This window comes from Neoarius graeffei, chromosome 13 (assembly GCF_027579695.1).
Source record: "Neoarius graeffei isolate fNeoGra1 chromosome 13, fNeoGra1.pri, whole genome shotgun sequence".
In the NCBI taxonomy this organism is placed as follows: domain Eukaryota; kingdom Metazoa; phylum Chordata; class Actinopteri; order Siluriformes; family Ariidae; genus Neoarius; species Neoarius graeffei.
Genome location: NC_083581.1, coordinates 46,775,567 through 46,789,740, shown reverse-complemented (window position 1 = coordinate 46,789,740; position 14,174 = coordinate 46,775,567). Strand labels below are relative to the sequence as shown.

At 40.7% G+C, this 14,174-nt stretch overlaps 1 protein-coding gene across 2 annotated transcripts in view; it reads left to right on the top strand.

Annotated features, from left to right (window-relative positions):
* The window catches only part of plod3 (procollagen-lysine, 2-oxoglutarate 5-dioxygenase 3), a 66,054-nt gene extending 52,815 nt beyond the window's left edge, over window positions 1–13,239 (top strand). For both annotated transcript variants that reach the window (XM_060937887.1, XM_060937888.1), the window contains exons 6-18: window positions 247–310; window positions 409–506; window positions 611–712; window positions 3,759–3,890; window positions 8,718–8,839; window positions 9,067–9,171; window positions 9,528–9,653; window positions 9,805–9,946; window positions 10,107–10,220; window positions 10,376–10,552; window positions 10,624–10,770; window positions 12,481–12,606; window positions 12,724–13,239. In XM_060937887.1, the coding sequence (XP_060793870.1) occupies window positions 247–310; window positions 409–506; window positions 611–712; window positions 3,759–3,890; window positions 8,718–8,839; window positions 9,067–9,171; window positions 9,528–9,653; window positions 9,805–9,946; window positions 10,107–10,220; window positions 10,376–10,552; window positions 10,624–10,770; window positions 12,481–12,606; window positions 12,724–12,879 (1,611 nt within the window). In that variant the 3' untranslated portion in view covers window positions 12,880–13,239. The remainder of the gene's footprint in view (window positions 1–246; window positions 311–408; window positions 507–610; window positions 713–3,758; window positions 3,891–8,717; window positions 8,840–9,066; window positions 9,172–9,527; window positions 9,654–9,804; window positions 9,947–10,106; window positions 10,221–10,375; window positions 10,553–10,623; window positions 10,771–12,480; window positions 12,607–12,723) is intronic.
* Window positions 13,240–14,174: the final 935 nt, after the last annotated feature.

The window sequence follows — 14,174 nt, the reverse complement described above, 5'->3', positions numbered from 1 at the left end:
GAGAAAATTCCTTAATACTAGTGAAATGATCTTGCTGCATGGACAGATAATTTTACTTAAGACATCTTGGAATAAGTTGGTTACAATCTAGAACTAGTTTTAATAATCAGAGTTGGTGTCTTGTATTCTTCTAATAGGAAATGCTAGATCGTTTCAACTATATTCAAGATATTCTAACTTAAGATATCATTTTTGCAGTGTGATGGAAATTCAAACACTTCACTAATTTCTTTTTATTCCTCTCAGATGAAGTTTAACATGACGTTGGATCATAAATCACGGATTTTCCAGAATCTTAACGGTGCCATTGGTGAGCACACACACACACACACACACACACACACACACACACACACACACACACACACACACACAACTGAACGTATACTGAAACTGTGTGTGTTTCAGAGGAAGTCGTTTTGAAGTTTGAGAAATCTCGAGTTAGAGCTCGAAATGTGGCGTATGACACTCTTCCTGTTGTTATCCATGGCAATGGCCCAACTAAGGTAAACGGTGCCTCCAACATTAAAACACCCCATCTAAACACACGAATTCACTCGTGTCACCATCTTACTCTTTTGTGTGTGTGTGTGTGTGTGTGTGTTGGCAGCTTCAGTTGAATTATTTGGGTAACTACGTGCCAACAGCGTGGACGTATGAGCGAGGATGTGGAGTGTGTGATGACGACCTGCTGTACTTCAATGACACGCCGGTCAGTTTTCGTTATTATTAATCATGGGTCATTCCACGTCAGTTCAACCGGGGCCTGCGCACTTGGGTCTCAAAAAATTCTGAAAAAATCACCAGATGTGCCCATGTTACCTAGGAGAAACACTGTAAATTTATTTGAATGTAAGATGTATACTTTCCATGTTATAGCCAGTTTTACTGGGGGGGGGGGTCAATTTTGTTCAGGCTTTTTTTTTTTTGTCAAAGTTCATAAGCCCATAGCTCAAGAACTAAACCATGTAGGAGGCTCAAATTTTGCATGCTGGTACGTAAATACACAAAACTCTTTTTATTTTCACTTTTCAGCAAACTTTTTTTACTCTCCCAGCCAACGTACACACTCCAGTCGTCTGGTTGGGGAGAGAGCTCGCTCTCTCTCCTTAAATAGGGCATGGTCACTGGGGAAGACACACAAACACATTAATTCACATCAGGTGTAGTGATTCTGCCACTTACCTTCCCTGACTCCGCCCTCCAGTCACAAACCGATGCTTGACCACGCCCCCACTGCCACAACAGGAATCACAAACTTTCCTGGTTACTGCCCCCTGGCCCTGTGGCATGGGTGTTTATTTAGCCACATTATTCCAGGCAACAGAACGTGTTGCCATGCAACAATAAAATAAACATTAACTGGCGCGAATGTTCTTTGTCTAGCAGCTAGCAGCAGTAATGCCGCAGCAATTATGCCGGAAAGAAAATGTACCTTTTCCAAAGATTTACAGGGCACCTACCCCTTCCTCCGAGAGGTGCAGAACAATGCGCACGAAGCCGACTGCACACACTGTAAGTGCTTTGTTCTTGTACTGAGTTGGGTAGCCTATGTTGCAAATGATGTGCGCTCCTGTGGGGGCTTTCCTCGGGCTGCCGCCCCTCTCCTCCTTTACTGCTGTTTTGTTTGAGTGTATATTCTCAAATCACTTGTCTCTTTTTTGTTTCTGTTTAACATACCATTCTGACAGTTTGGCCATATTGCTGTGTTGAGCAGCTTGTTGCACCTTCCATTAAAGTGTTCACTTTTGTACACACCTTGCTTTATTCATTCAGTTGTGGGGAATGGTTAGTAAGGTTGATTCTGACCTAGGCTATGTTGAGGTCACATATCTACTTTTTAAGTTCATGCTATAGTGCATACAATTTTAGAGCTATAGCCTACATGTGCATATGCATTCTTCTTGGTGTTCTCACAAACAGGTGGAATAAATCAGTTTAAATTTGGCCTATGGACATAGCCTGGCCTATTCTCAGCCATTACAAAATCTGTTGTCTGACCATAATTTAACTGATCTGTATACCACTATGCTACTAGATAACAAAATGCCTGTTTGTTTTATTTCATGTGAGATGTTGATAAATGTGAGCTTCAACAAAATGATAAGAGCACCTCTCTGAGTGTCACGTTTACATAAAAAAAAGGTGTGCGTGCACGAGCATGGTCGCGCGCAAAAGTGTCCCGGTTTCAGACTCGGGGAAATCTGGTCACCCTAGGTTTGGCTCACTTCAGCCTCACTACAAAACCGTGCGAGTTTTGGGTGCTGAGTAAGGCTGAAGTGAGCTCAGTCGTGCTGCTCTGAGGTAGTCGAAACGCGAGCCGTGTTGGGCTGAAGTGAGCTGAAAAAGGGTAGTGGAAAAGGCCCATAAGGCTCTTGATTTTTTTTTTTCCCTGATTGAAACACTCAAAAAAAGCAATAAACAGAAAGGAAACTCTATCAATGTTTGAACAGAAGACCTCACAAGTCTGACAAATCATTTTGGATGTCATTTTCAGAGCACCGTAACACCTTGTGGGAATGTGCGCGGATTTTTTAAATATTTTTTCTTTATTCTCCATGATCCCTTCTTTTTAAAAACACCGATTTGGCTTGTTTTACTTGAATCCTTCTTTTTTATTTTCCATCCTGAACATGGGCAAAATGCACCATTGAGAGCAATATGTTTTCTATAACATTAATGTAAAGCGTGAATAACCAAAGGCCAATTTTGCCCTGACATGATCACCCGAGAGTGCCAGTGCAGGGGTGGAGGGATCCTTTTCAATTTCAATGATTCAGTGATTTTAGGGGCACCTCTCAATATTGAGAGTAACCACAGGTGCCCCTAAAATCACTTGTGAGATCTTCTGCTACATATGATTCCTATTTATGTACCAGCATGCAAAATTTGAGCCTCCGACATGGTTTAGTTCTTGAGCTATGGGCTTGTGAACTTTGACGAAAAAAAAGGAGTCTGAACAAAATTGACCCCCCCCGTAAAACTGGCTGTAACATGGAAAGTATACATCTTACATTCAAATAAATTTACAGTGTTTCTCCTAGGTAACATGGGCACATCTGGTGATTTTTTTTTTTTTTTTCCAGAATTTTTTGAGACCTAAGTGCACGGGCCCCGGTTGAATTGGCGTGGAATGACCCTCATGTGTTCATGTTTTTTAAAATGGTACAACAAATAATTTATTTGTCTGATTGTAACAAGGCTTGAGCTTGTTTGTGGCATGAATTTTATTCTGAATGATACTGTTTGTGCATTTAAAAAATACTCCTATTGAACATTTTATTGTCCAGTCAAATAGATTTCTCACTCCTTTTACCACATCAGCGAGACTGTAGCCCATCATTAGGAAAGACATGTAACGGAATGATGTATTTTCATTTTATTAATTTAATTAGCTTGAATAATTTTAACGATGGGGTGGTGCAGGGGTTCGAACTCACAGCAAGCAGGTTCTGCTTTCAAATCTGCTGGTCAGCTGGGGCCTTCCTGTGTGGAATTTGTATGTTCTTGTACCTGCATGGGTTTCCTCATACAGTCCAGACATCTGGATTCGGTCACCTGGCTACTCTAAATTGCCCGTTGGTGTGTATGGCTGTCTGTCTGTCTGTGTTAGCCCTGCCATAGACTGGCGACCTGTCCAGAGTGTACCCCGCCTCTCGCGCCATGTCCGATTTTCCTCCAGCTCACCAACGACCTACAATGGATGAGCAGTATAGAATGAATGAATTTTTATGATGAAGGTTTTTCGTTGTTTACAGGATGAAGAGATGCCACAGGTTCTCATTGCTGTGTTTATCGAACAGCCGACGCCATTTATCGAGGAATTTCTGGAGCGACTGACAACATTTAACTACCCATATACACGCCTAAGACTGTTCATCCACAACAATGTATGTACTGTTTGCACACAACACTGTTTGCTTCTGCTTCTCAGATTTAAGGCACTTCATAATCTAGCACCTCTATATCTCTCTGACTGACTGCACATCATCTCATACTCTTAGATCCTTTTCTTCCATCAATCTCATTATACCTCCACCTCGTTTGACTAGCATGGGGTTTAGAGCCTTCAGTCATGTCGCCCCTCACCTCTGGAACGCTCTTCCTCATGACATTCGTAATATTGATTCTCTTCCAACCTTCAAATCCTGCCTTAAAACACACCTTTTCAAACTTGCCTATTCTGTCTGACTTCAGCGCTAATGACTTGCAGTTTTAATTTTGCATTTTAGGCCTTTTATTTTTGTGTTGTAAGGTGTCCTTGAGGGCCTTGAAAGGCACCTATAAATAAAATGTATTATTATTATGATTATTTATTATTAACACCGCACACGGACAACACACTCTCCACAATCAACACGGTTCGTACACAACACCGCATGTACGCATGCATGTACTGTTTTGTACTCCGCACTGTTTGTAAATAACACTGTTCATACACAATGCATATACCGTATTTTTTGGACTATAAGTCGCACTTTTTTTCATGGTTCGGCTGGCCATGCGACTTATACTCCGGTGCGACGTATATATGTTTTTTTTTTTTTTTTTTCACCGCGGAATAACTGGAGCTGATGCTGAGTCTGACGACAGCCACGCAGAAGAAGAGGAAACGGCGCTTCATCTGCCGCTGGAGGCAGAGTTGTTCAGAAGCGACACAGAGGATGAGGAATTCAATGGATTTCCTGATTTGGAGTGAAATCATCAGCTTGATAAACTTGATTGACCTGTGTTTTATTATTAATGATAGGCCTATAGTTATTTAAATAAGTTATGTAGTGATTTTAGGCAGTGCTTAATTTGTGAAGTGGGAGGTCCCAGAACGCAGGAGGTGGGTGGGTCCGGCGACTCAAAAAAAAAAAAAAAGGCGGGGGATGGTTTACTATAACTTTATGCACATGCGCTTATTGTGTGTGTAAAATAATAATAATAATAATAATAATATCAGACATTATGATCTTAGAAAACGCTTTAGTGACAGTTACAGACAGTAATATGTCATGATATATTATAAAATATTAATTTTTATTAGTCTATATATTAAATTATATATTACATTTATCTTCTAAAATAACAGACTGTACTCCTCACAACCGGTTTATTTCACCATTGGAGATCAGATCACACAAGACATGAGTTAAATGACTCATTTTAAGGATTTAAGTAGGGGATTTAAAAGCGGTTGTTGTTGTTGTTTTTTTCACTAGACGGTTGTTTTTACTACCGTACCTGTCTTTGGAGATGATATACCTATAGCCTACTTGACCTCTGATTTGATGAAATAAAATTCGACAAAAATGAAGAATGACACTCCTCGATGATGACTACAGCTTTAATAACACAGATGAAAGAGCCATGGGGCGATAATAAGCCCTACCGGTAAAAATATTCTAAAAGCAAACTGATTAATGCATCAGTAATAGGCTACTAATATTAGTTATAATAATAATATGGACTATTAGTAATAACGATAGTGATAGTATTAAAGATAGTAGTAGATATTTAAAATAATCAGACTAGGCTACTTACAGGGCAAAGGGCGCGTTATCACTGCTCAGCTGTTCGTTTATTAAATAAACAATGCAGTCGCGCAGTAACCACGCGCCGCTTATCAGATACAATCACAGATTCTATGGATAGAATAACCCTTCAAAAAAGTGCGACTTATAGTCTGGTGCGACGTATATATGTTTTTTTTCGTTTTCATAATGCATTTTTTGGCTGATGCGACTTAAACTCCGGAGCGACGTATAGTCCGGAAAATACGGTACTGTTGGTACAGAATGCTGTTCGTACACAATATATACTGTTTGTACACAACATGTTTACTGTTCATACACAACACCGCATGTACAAAACACTGTACATAATACTGTTCATAAACAACACCGCACGTCTTGTTCATATACAATAGGGCTGTAATGATACACCCAACTCACGATTCAATTCGTATCGCGATTTTTGACCCACGATTCGATACACCCACGATTTTTTTTTTTTTTAATGCGTTTTTAAAGTAGTAAATTTGACTTAACATTTACTTACTTACATTAACTATTTAATAAATAATTCAGACCACTGCAGAGAATGAATAATATGTATGCAAAAATGAACAAATTTGTATATCCAAAGATTGTTTTATTTCTCAAAATAATACTGTTGAGCCGGAAGCTCTGGTTTTTTCGGTTCTGAAAAAGTCATTTTTCCAAATCGTGTAAATCCGTTAAGGTTTTTTTTGGGGGGGGTGGCTCTCTCACTGTCTCACTCTCATAGGGCCAATGATTTTCTGTGATTGCGGAAAACAGATGGAAATTACGGAATTTTTATGGTGAAACATTGCTCACGTGTCGTCATGTAACTGCTGCAGAAGGCTTCCGCCCAAGCAGACATGCCTTCAGTGTTGCCAGATATTGCTAACGTTTTCCACCCCAAAATATGTTCAAAACCAGCCAAAAAGCACCTAAACCCGCCTAATCTGGCAACACTGCATGCCTTTCCGGTCAAGTGATTGTGATTGGCTTGTGGCACACCTAGCCAGCCAATGAGCTGCTTGTTTACAGATCCGCTCCCCGCGTCGCAACCAGAATGGCGACCGCTTAAAAGAAATGAATGCTCTGCCAGTGGCGAGTGTGGACGTTGCGTGACTCGCAGAAGATTGTCGCAGGTCGGCGAAAAAACGACTTACTAATAGATATAAAAAATAAAAGTAATTTAAGTAAGTTTAAAATGTAATTTAAATAAAAAGTAAAGTATTCATAAATTGAAGTTTGGAAGCACCTCTGTTTTTGGGCTGAGGAGAAGTTTGAAAGGGTGTACCGCGATTCTGCCTTCTTGTATCGCAACACGGATTGTGGCTCTGCGTATCGCAATTTTGATTTCGATACGCATATTGTTACAGCCCTAATATACAACACTATGTACAAAATACTGCACATACAGTTCATACGCAACCCTGTTCCACACCACCCACCACATGTACTGTTTGTACTCAACGCACGTACTGTTTGTACAGAATCCTGTTTATACACACAGCACATACTGTTTGCACACAACACTGTTCATAAACACCACTGTACAGACTATTCGTACACAACGCTGTTCATGCACAATGTATGTACTTTTTTCTTTTTTTTTTTCTCTTCCCTCCACAACACTGTTCGTACACATCACACATATTGTTCATACACAAGACCACAAGTATGGTTTGTTCACAACACTGTTCGTACATGACACTGCTTGTTCATGTTCATACGGAATCCTGTTTATACACAGTGCACAAACTGTTTGCACACAACACTGTTCATAAACAACACTGTACTTACACAACACCATATGTCCTGTTTGTACACGATGCACATGCTGTTCATACATGACGCCACACATATGGTTTGTACACAACATTTGTTCGTACACAATGCATGCACTTTTTTTTTTTTTTTCTCCACAACAATATTCATACACAACTCTGAACGTGTGGTTTGTACAAAATACCGTTTGGACACATCACACATACTGTTTATACACAACATTGTACATACACAACACCACACGCACTGTTTGTGCACAACATTGTTCGTAAAACAGCACTGCACCTACTGTTCCTACACAAAACTCTTCTTAGTGGAGCTTCCTGCGCACAGAGCGGCTGAAGAGAATACGGTAAAGCATTGACCTGATTTTTGATGGCTTTTGCGACCACAGGGAACCTGTTTGTAAGTGCAAGGCAACATATCTCAAACATTGACCACCAGACAGCAAAATTTGTATCTTTATTTACGTAAGATGGATGGGTTTTTATCCAGCACTTATTTTTAGTTTGCTTTAAAAAAAAAAAAAATTGGGATTATTTACAAGCACATTTATTTTATGGTTTTATATATATATATATATATATATATATTTATTTTTTTTTTATATATATATTTTTTATATATATATATATATATATATATATATATATATATATATATATATATATGAGAGTGATTCCACGCTTATGGGTACTGAAATGGGGACATGAACTTTATTTTTAAAAATTCACCTAAAACCATTTCTTTTTTTACCATCAGGTTACAAAACATGTAATCTTTAATGAATGATATGTTAAAAGATAACTTTAATTTTCTGAGATGTAATAAAACATATTTATATGCCAAAGTCAGAATGTAACAGAAGTGTTGTGGACGTATATATTCTCAATTTTAACAATGTAGAATTACTTTTTGAAACATAGGAAGGTGATGTTTTAGCAAATATAATTAATAAACATGTGTAGGGGCGGCACGGTGGTGTAGTGGTTAGCGCTGTCGCCTCACAGCAAGAAGGTCCTGGGTTCGAGCCCCGGGGCCGGCGAGGGCCTTTCTGTGTGGAGTTTGCATGTTCTCCCCGTGTCCGCGTGGGTTTCCTCCGGGTGCTCTGGTTTCCCCCACAGTCCAAAGACATGCAGGTTAGGTTAACTGGTGGCTCTAAATTGACCGTAGGTGTGAATGTGAGTGTGAATGGTTGTCTGTGTCTCTGTGTCAGCCCTGTGATGACCTGGCGACTTGTCCAGGGTGTACCCCACCTTTCACCCGTAGTCAGCTGGGATAGGCTCCAGCTTGCCTGTAACCCTGTAGAAGGATAAACCGGCTAGAGATAATGAGATGAGAAATATAAAATATTACATACACACAATAAATGGACACAGGCCCACAAAAATGTGGTGTGTGCATATGTAGGTGGTGTACCATGAGCAGCATGTGCAGCGGTTCTGGAAGGAACATCGTTTTCTCTTCCCTAATGCTCATATTGTTGGACCTGAAGAGAACCTACAACACGACCAGGCCAGAACCATGGCAGTGTAAGACACACACACACAATTTTCTCTCCAAATGTTTGTTGCATGATGAAAATATGGAATCATTTGATTGATTTAAAATAATTTTAGGCTATCATTGTTTGTAATTTTGGCTGCAGTTACAGATTTGTATTTATTCACTCCTTTGTATCATTGTTCTAAATAAACAGGCTTATTGTGTGTGTGTGTGTGTGTGTGTGTGTGTGTGTGTGTGTGTGTGTGTTTATTAGGGAGGTGTGTAAGAACGATCCTGCCTGTGATTATTACTTCAGTATTGACAGTGATGTGGCTTTGATCAACCCAGACATTCTGCGCGTCCTCATCGAAGAGAACAAGTATAACAAACTGAGCATATGCACACACATACAGCAACACTCACTCACCCTCACACATAGTTACGCACACTGACTGACTATGAGCCTAACCACCCTCAGCTCAGAATCCACAGAACACTTGCAGACTCAATTAGTGCTCACAGAATTGTACAGGAGTAAAGAGCTATTTCACTGTTCCACGGCCAGGGTAGAGCCGACATTGTTCATTCTGGATCCTAGGTTCCAGGTTAAAGGAATAGGAATACAAGATTTTTTAAAAAAAAATTCAGGTTGGAAATGACAGTTTGTTACTAGATCCATAGCAGTCCCCTCTCTCTCTCTCTCTCTCTCTCTCTCTCTCTCTCTCTCTCTCTCAGGCCTGTTATTGCGCCAATGCTGTCTCGTCATGGTAAACTCTGGTCTAATTTTTGGGGAGCTCTGAGTCCTGAAGGGTTTTATTCCCGCTCTGAAGATTACATCGACATTGTACAGGGAAAAAGAGTGTGAGTTCATCAGCTGCTGTGTGCTTGTGTGCACAAGCGTGTGTGTGTGTGTGTGTGTTTGTGTGTGCATGTGTGTTAGTGATGCGATCTTGCATTTTATGTGCGTTTTCTGTATTAACGGACACTGTCGGTCTCTCTCTCTCTCTCTCAGTGGAGTGTGGAATGTTCCATATATAACTCAGGTGTATTTGATACGTGGTGAAGTTCTTCGTACTCGCTTTTCCCACGTGTCTCTCTACCAGGAGGATGATTTGGACCCAGATATGGTGTTCTGCAGAGCAGTTCGGGACCAGGTGTGTGTGAGTGAGTGAGAGATTTTGAGGATGAGTAAGTGCTGTAGAAGACTGCCTGTGTATCATACAGGTGATGTATTATCTGGCACAGAAATTTTGTTTGTTTTTAGTGTGTGTGTGTGTGTGTGTGTGTGTGTGTGTGTGTGTGTGTGTGGTGCAGGGTGTGTTTATGTTTGTGTCCAATAGGGACGAGTTCGGCCGATTGATCTCCACCAACAACTACAACATCAGCAGACTGCATCCAGACATGTGGCAAATATTTGACAACCCCATGGTAAATACACACACACGAGCACAAAAAAGACCATCGACATGTATTTACTCTGTTAGAGAACAAATTGCCTTATAAAGTTAGGAATGCTCAAGATTTAGTTTACTTTATTTTACTGAGATGAGGGTTTTATTGTGTGTGTGTGCGCGCACGCGTAGGACTGGAAGGAGAAGTATATCCATGAGGATTACTCTAAGATCTTTGAGGATGGTGTGGATGTGGTGGAACAGCCGTGCCCAGATGTTTACTGGTTTCCTGCATTTTCAGACAAAATGTGTGACGATCTCGTCGAGACCATGGAGCACTTTGGCGAGTGGTCCGGGGGCAAACATCAGGTGTGTGTGTGGGTGTGTTTCCCCGTGTGTCCTTGCTATGAGTTGACTAACGATATTTGTGTATGTTTCAGGATGAGCGGTTATCAGGTGGATATGAAAATGTTCCCACTGTCGATATTCACATGAATCAGATTCAGTTTGAGAAAGAGTGGCTCAAATTCCTGAAAGATTACATCGCTCCTGTAACTGAGAAACTTTACCCAGGATATTATGCAAAGGTATTTATGGATACACTCACTGGACCTCATTTATCAGTTTATTTTTTTATTTAGTAAAGTTGTGTATAAATATTTGTGTAAATTAAACCAGACTAAAATTTTCCGGCAGATTTACAAAAGTTTCAGAAACATTGATTTTCTTCGTACTCATGCGGTGATCACGGGTAAAGTGTAAAGGGCCTTGCTGACACAGCTTATTTGTATTTAGTGATGCCTGCAGGGTGATCAGGGTAAAGATTGAAAAACAAAAGTGGAACTTCTTTTGACTCGCTTCTATGCCAAGAAAAATATTTAATAATATACTTCATGAGCAGGGGCAGCACGGTGGTGTAGTGGTTAGCGCTGTCGCCTCACAGTAAGAAGGTCCGGGTTCGAGCCCCGTGGCCGGCGAGGGCCTTTCTGTGCGGAGTTTGCATGTTCTCCCCGTGTCCGCGTGGGTTTCCTCCGGGTGCTCCGGTTTCCCCCAAAGACATGCAGGTTAGGTGCCCCATTCTTATCATAACGCACACAGTTCAAAAATGTGTTATGGATGGTTGCTTGCTTTACTTTGGATAGTGCGCTCGTGCTGCGGCTGTGTTCATTCCGCTGGGAGCAGCACTGCTCCCACTCCGCTGCATGCTTCTGTTTAAGGTGTTGGAATAAATTCGTCGTGCTGCTTCGTTTGGAAGCAACCGTTTTCAAACACACCTTACAACGAGGACTTGTTTGGTCTGCGTCTGACGCCGCAAAACCGAACCAATTCCAGATCACGGAGGAAGTTACTCCTTTCTTGGGCACAAGTTGCGGCTTTCCCCCAATCGCTGCCATGTTGTTTGTGTGTGTCTATGGCAAGCGCGCGGGAGGAGGGCTATAGTGTCAGTGCCCAATCCGTCCCTGCTGCCCAATCCGTTCTGCGCATGCGCAGAGGAGAGCGTCGGTGGCAGAAGTTAAAACTGAGAGAAAACCGATTTTCATAAAAACACATCGTCCTTAACTGTAAATTCAAATTAATCGATAAAATCGATTTATCGTCCAGCTCTAATCCACGCAGATTATATGATTTGAGGTCAATCCAGTTGAAGTTTACATTAGTTTTTCTTATGTGTAACTTGACACACATTCAGGAGCACAAGTAGGATACGGACGTTTTCCCGAATTTACAGGATTTTCATGAAGACAATTTCTTGTGTAAATGCTCGTATGAAAGATTTATGAATACGTCTGTTCGTATTCAGCTTGATCAGTGAGGCCTATTGTGTAAATGAAGAGCATGTATTTTAGCTAATTGGGCGGCACGGTAGTGTAGTGGTTAGCACTGTCACCTCACCTCACAGCAAGAAGGTTCTGGGTTTGAGCCCAGCAGCCAGCGAGGGCCTTTCTGTGTGGAGTTTGCATGTTCTCCCCGTGTCTGTGAGGGTTTCCTCCAGGTGCTCCGGTTTCCCCCACAGTCCAAAGACATGTAGGTTAGGCTAATTGGCGGCTCTAAATTGTCCATAGGTATGAATGTGTGAATGGTTGAGAGGAGAAAACCTCTATAATAGTCCAGTAGAAGGCAGCGGGAAACCATTACTGTAATGTTCCCTAGAAGCCGTCAGAGCAGCAACGTCACTGTAGTGATGTGCCAAAATGGATGGATGGATTTTAGCTAATCAGTGTGTGGTGAGCCAGCTACATTGTTAGCCTGTTAGCTAAAATGATATTACCAAACTAAATTTGTGTGTGTGTTTTCAGGCTAAAGCGGTGATGAACTTTGTGGTGCGTTATCGTCCTGATGAACAACCTTCACTCCGCCCACATCATGACTCCTCAACTTTCACCATCAACATTGCTCTGAACAACAAGGGAAAAGACTACGAAGTACTCACTCACTCACTCACTCACTCACTCACACAGAGTCCACTCTATAGGTACAGTACTGCAGGTCTGATCATACTCCTTTTTTATTTATTTATTTTTATTCTGTGTGTTTTTCAGGGAGGGGGCTGCAGGTTCCTGCGTTATGACTGCAGAATTGAAGCTCCAAGAAAAGGCTGGTCTTTAATGCATCCAGGGCGTTTAACACACTACCATGAGGGTCTGCCGACAACCAAAGGCACTCGCTACATCATGGTCTCATTTGTAGACCCCTAGTGTGTGTGTGTGTGTGTGTGTGTGTGTGTGTGTGTGTGTGTGTGTGTGTTTCCACTGTGAGTAACATTCTGTTATCAAGAAAGAAGTGTCTCTTCTGGTATAATGAGGCTGTGTTTGTGTTGGCCTTAACTAAATGGCAGTTTTATAAAACCTTATATTGAGTACAAAATGAAAAACTTTTTTTAACGCAACATTTTTACCTCTTGTGACCTTTTGGTTTTATTTTATACAAAGTCAAATAAAGTTTTTTAAAACTTTTGGATAGTTGTGTGTAAAACAACAGTTTTCGATCAGCTTTGTACAAAGTGCTTTAAATTATTTGATTATGTACATGATAAATAATAACTTGGAGTAAAATAAGTTTTCTGTCTCTTTATTTTAACAAAGAGAAAAAGCACATCCTTCACTTGTTAGTAGCCAAGTTAATGTTTACGCCAAGTTAACGCTTTACTGTGACGATATCATAACCAGATGTGTTCTAGGTCTGCAGCAAAAAAAAAAGTCTTCACCAAAGCATCTGTCCAAGTTCTCAAGACATCTGGTCCTCTGTTAATGGGCAATTGAAGGCATCCATGTTGGTAAAGGGAGTGAGGGTTTAGTCTTACTGCTCTTTCTGGCTTGATTTTAACACCACCTCCATGTCAGTAATTAAAGGGGTTCTCTAGTGCTCCAGTCTGAGATTCATGAACAATTCTTTGCTGATTCTTTGACCAAGATGTTTATTGATACACTAATGCCCAGTTTAAATATCTGCCAGATTCTGTAAACATAAATGTAAATATGTATTTTTTTTAAACAAATGTAGTGTGTTAAGTGTATTATGAGAGTGAGGAGTGCATAATGAGTGGGTACGCTGTGTGTAGTGTACAATTAGTGCTTTTATTTGTTTATGGCTGGAGTTCTTTCTGCTCTGTTCTGGACTTTGGGACCATAAACAGGTGAATAATTAATGCAGTGCTGTGTCTGTCAGCAGAATTAACGGGGCGTGTGTGTGTGTGTTTGATTCCTGAAAGTTGAGCAGGATGGTCAGTTGGTATTGATCAGTGATCAAGAGTCAGCAGGTATGTTAGCACTTTTATCTTGGATAATTATGAAAATTTTATTTTTATAAAAATATATTTTTTGGTATACAGATCTCTATGGAGTGAGTGTTCATGTGCATGAAGTGTTTTGGTGAATGAAGGTGTATATGGAGTGTGTGAGGATTTGTAGTTTGTGGGGTGTGGTTGGAGTGTGAAGAAAATGTGGAGTGCATTTGATGTGGAGCTTGAGTGCAAATTGTGTGAAGGGTGCAT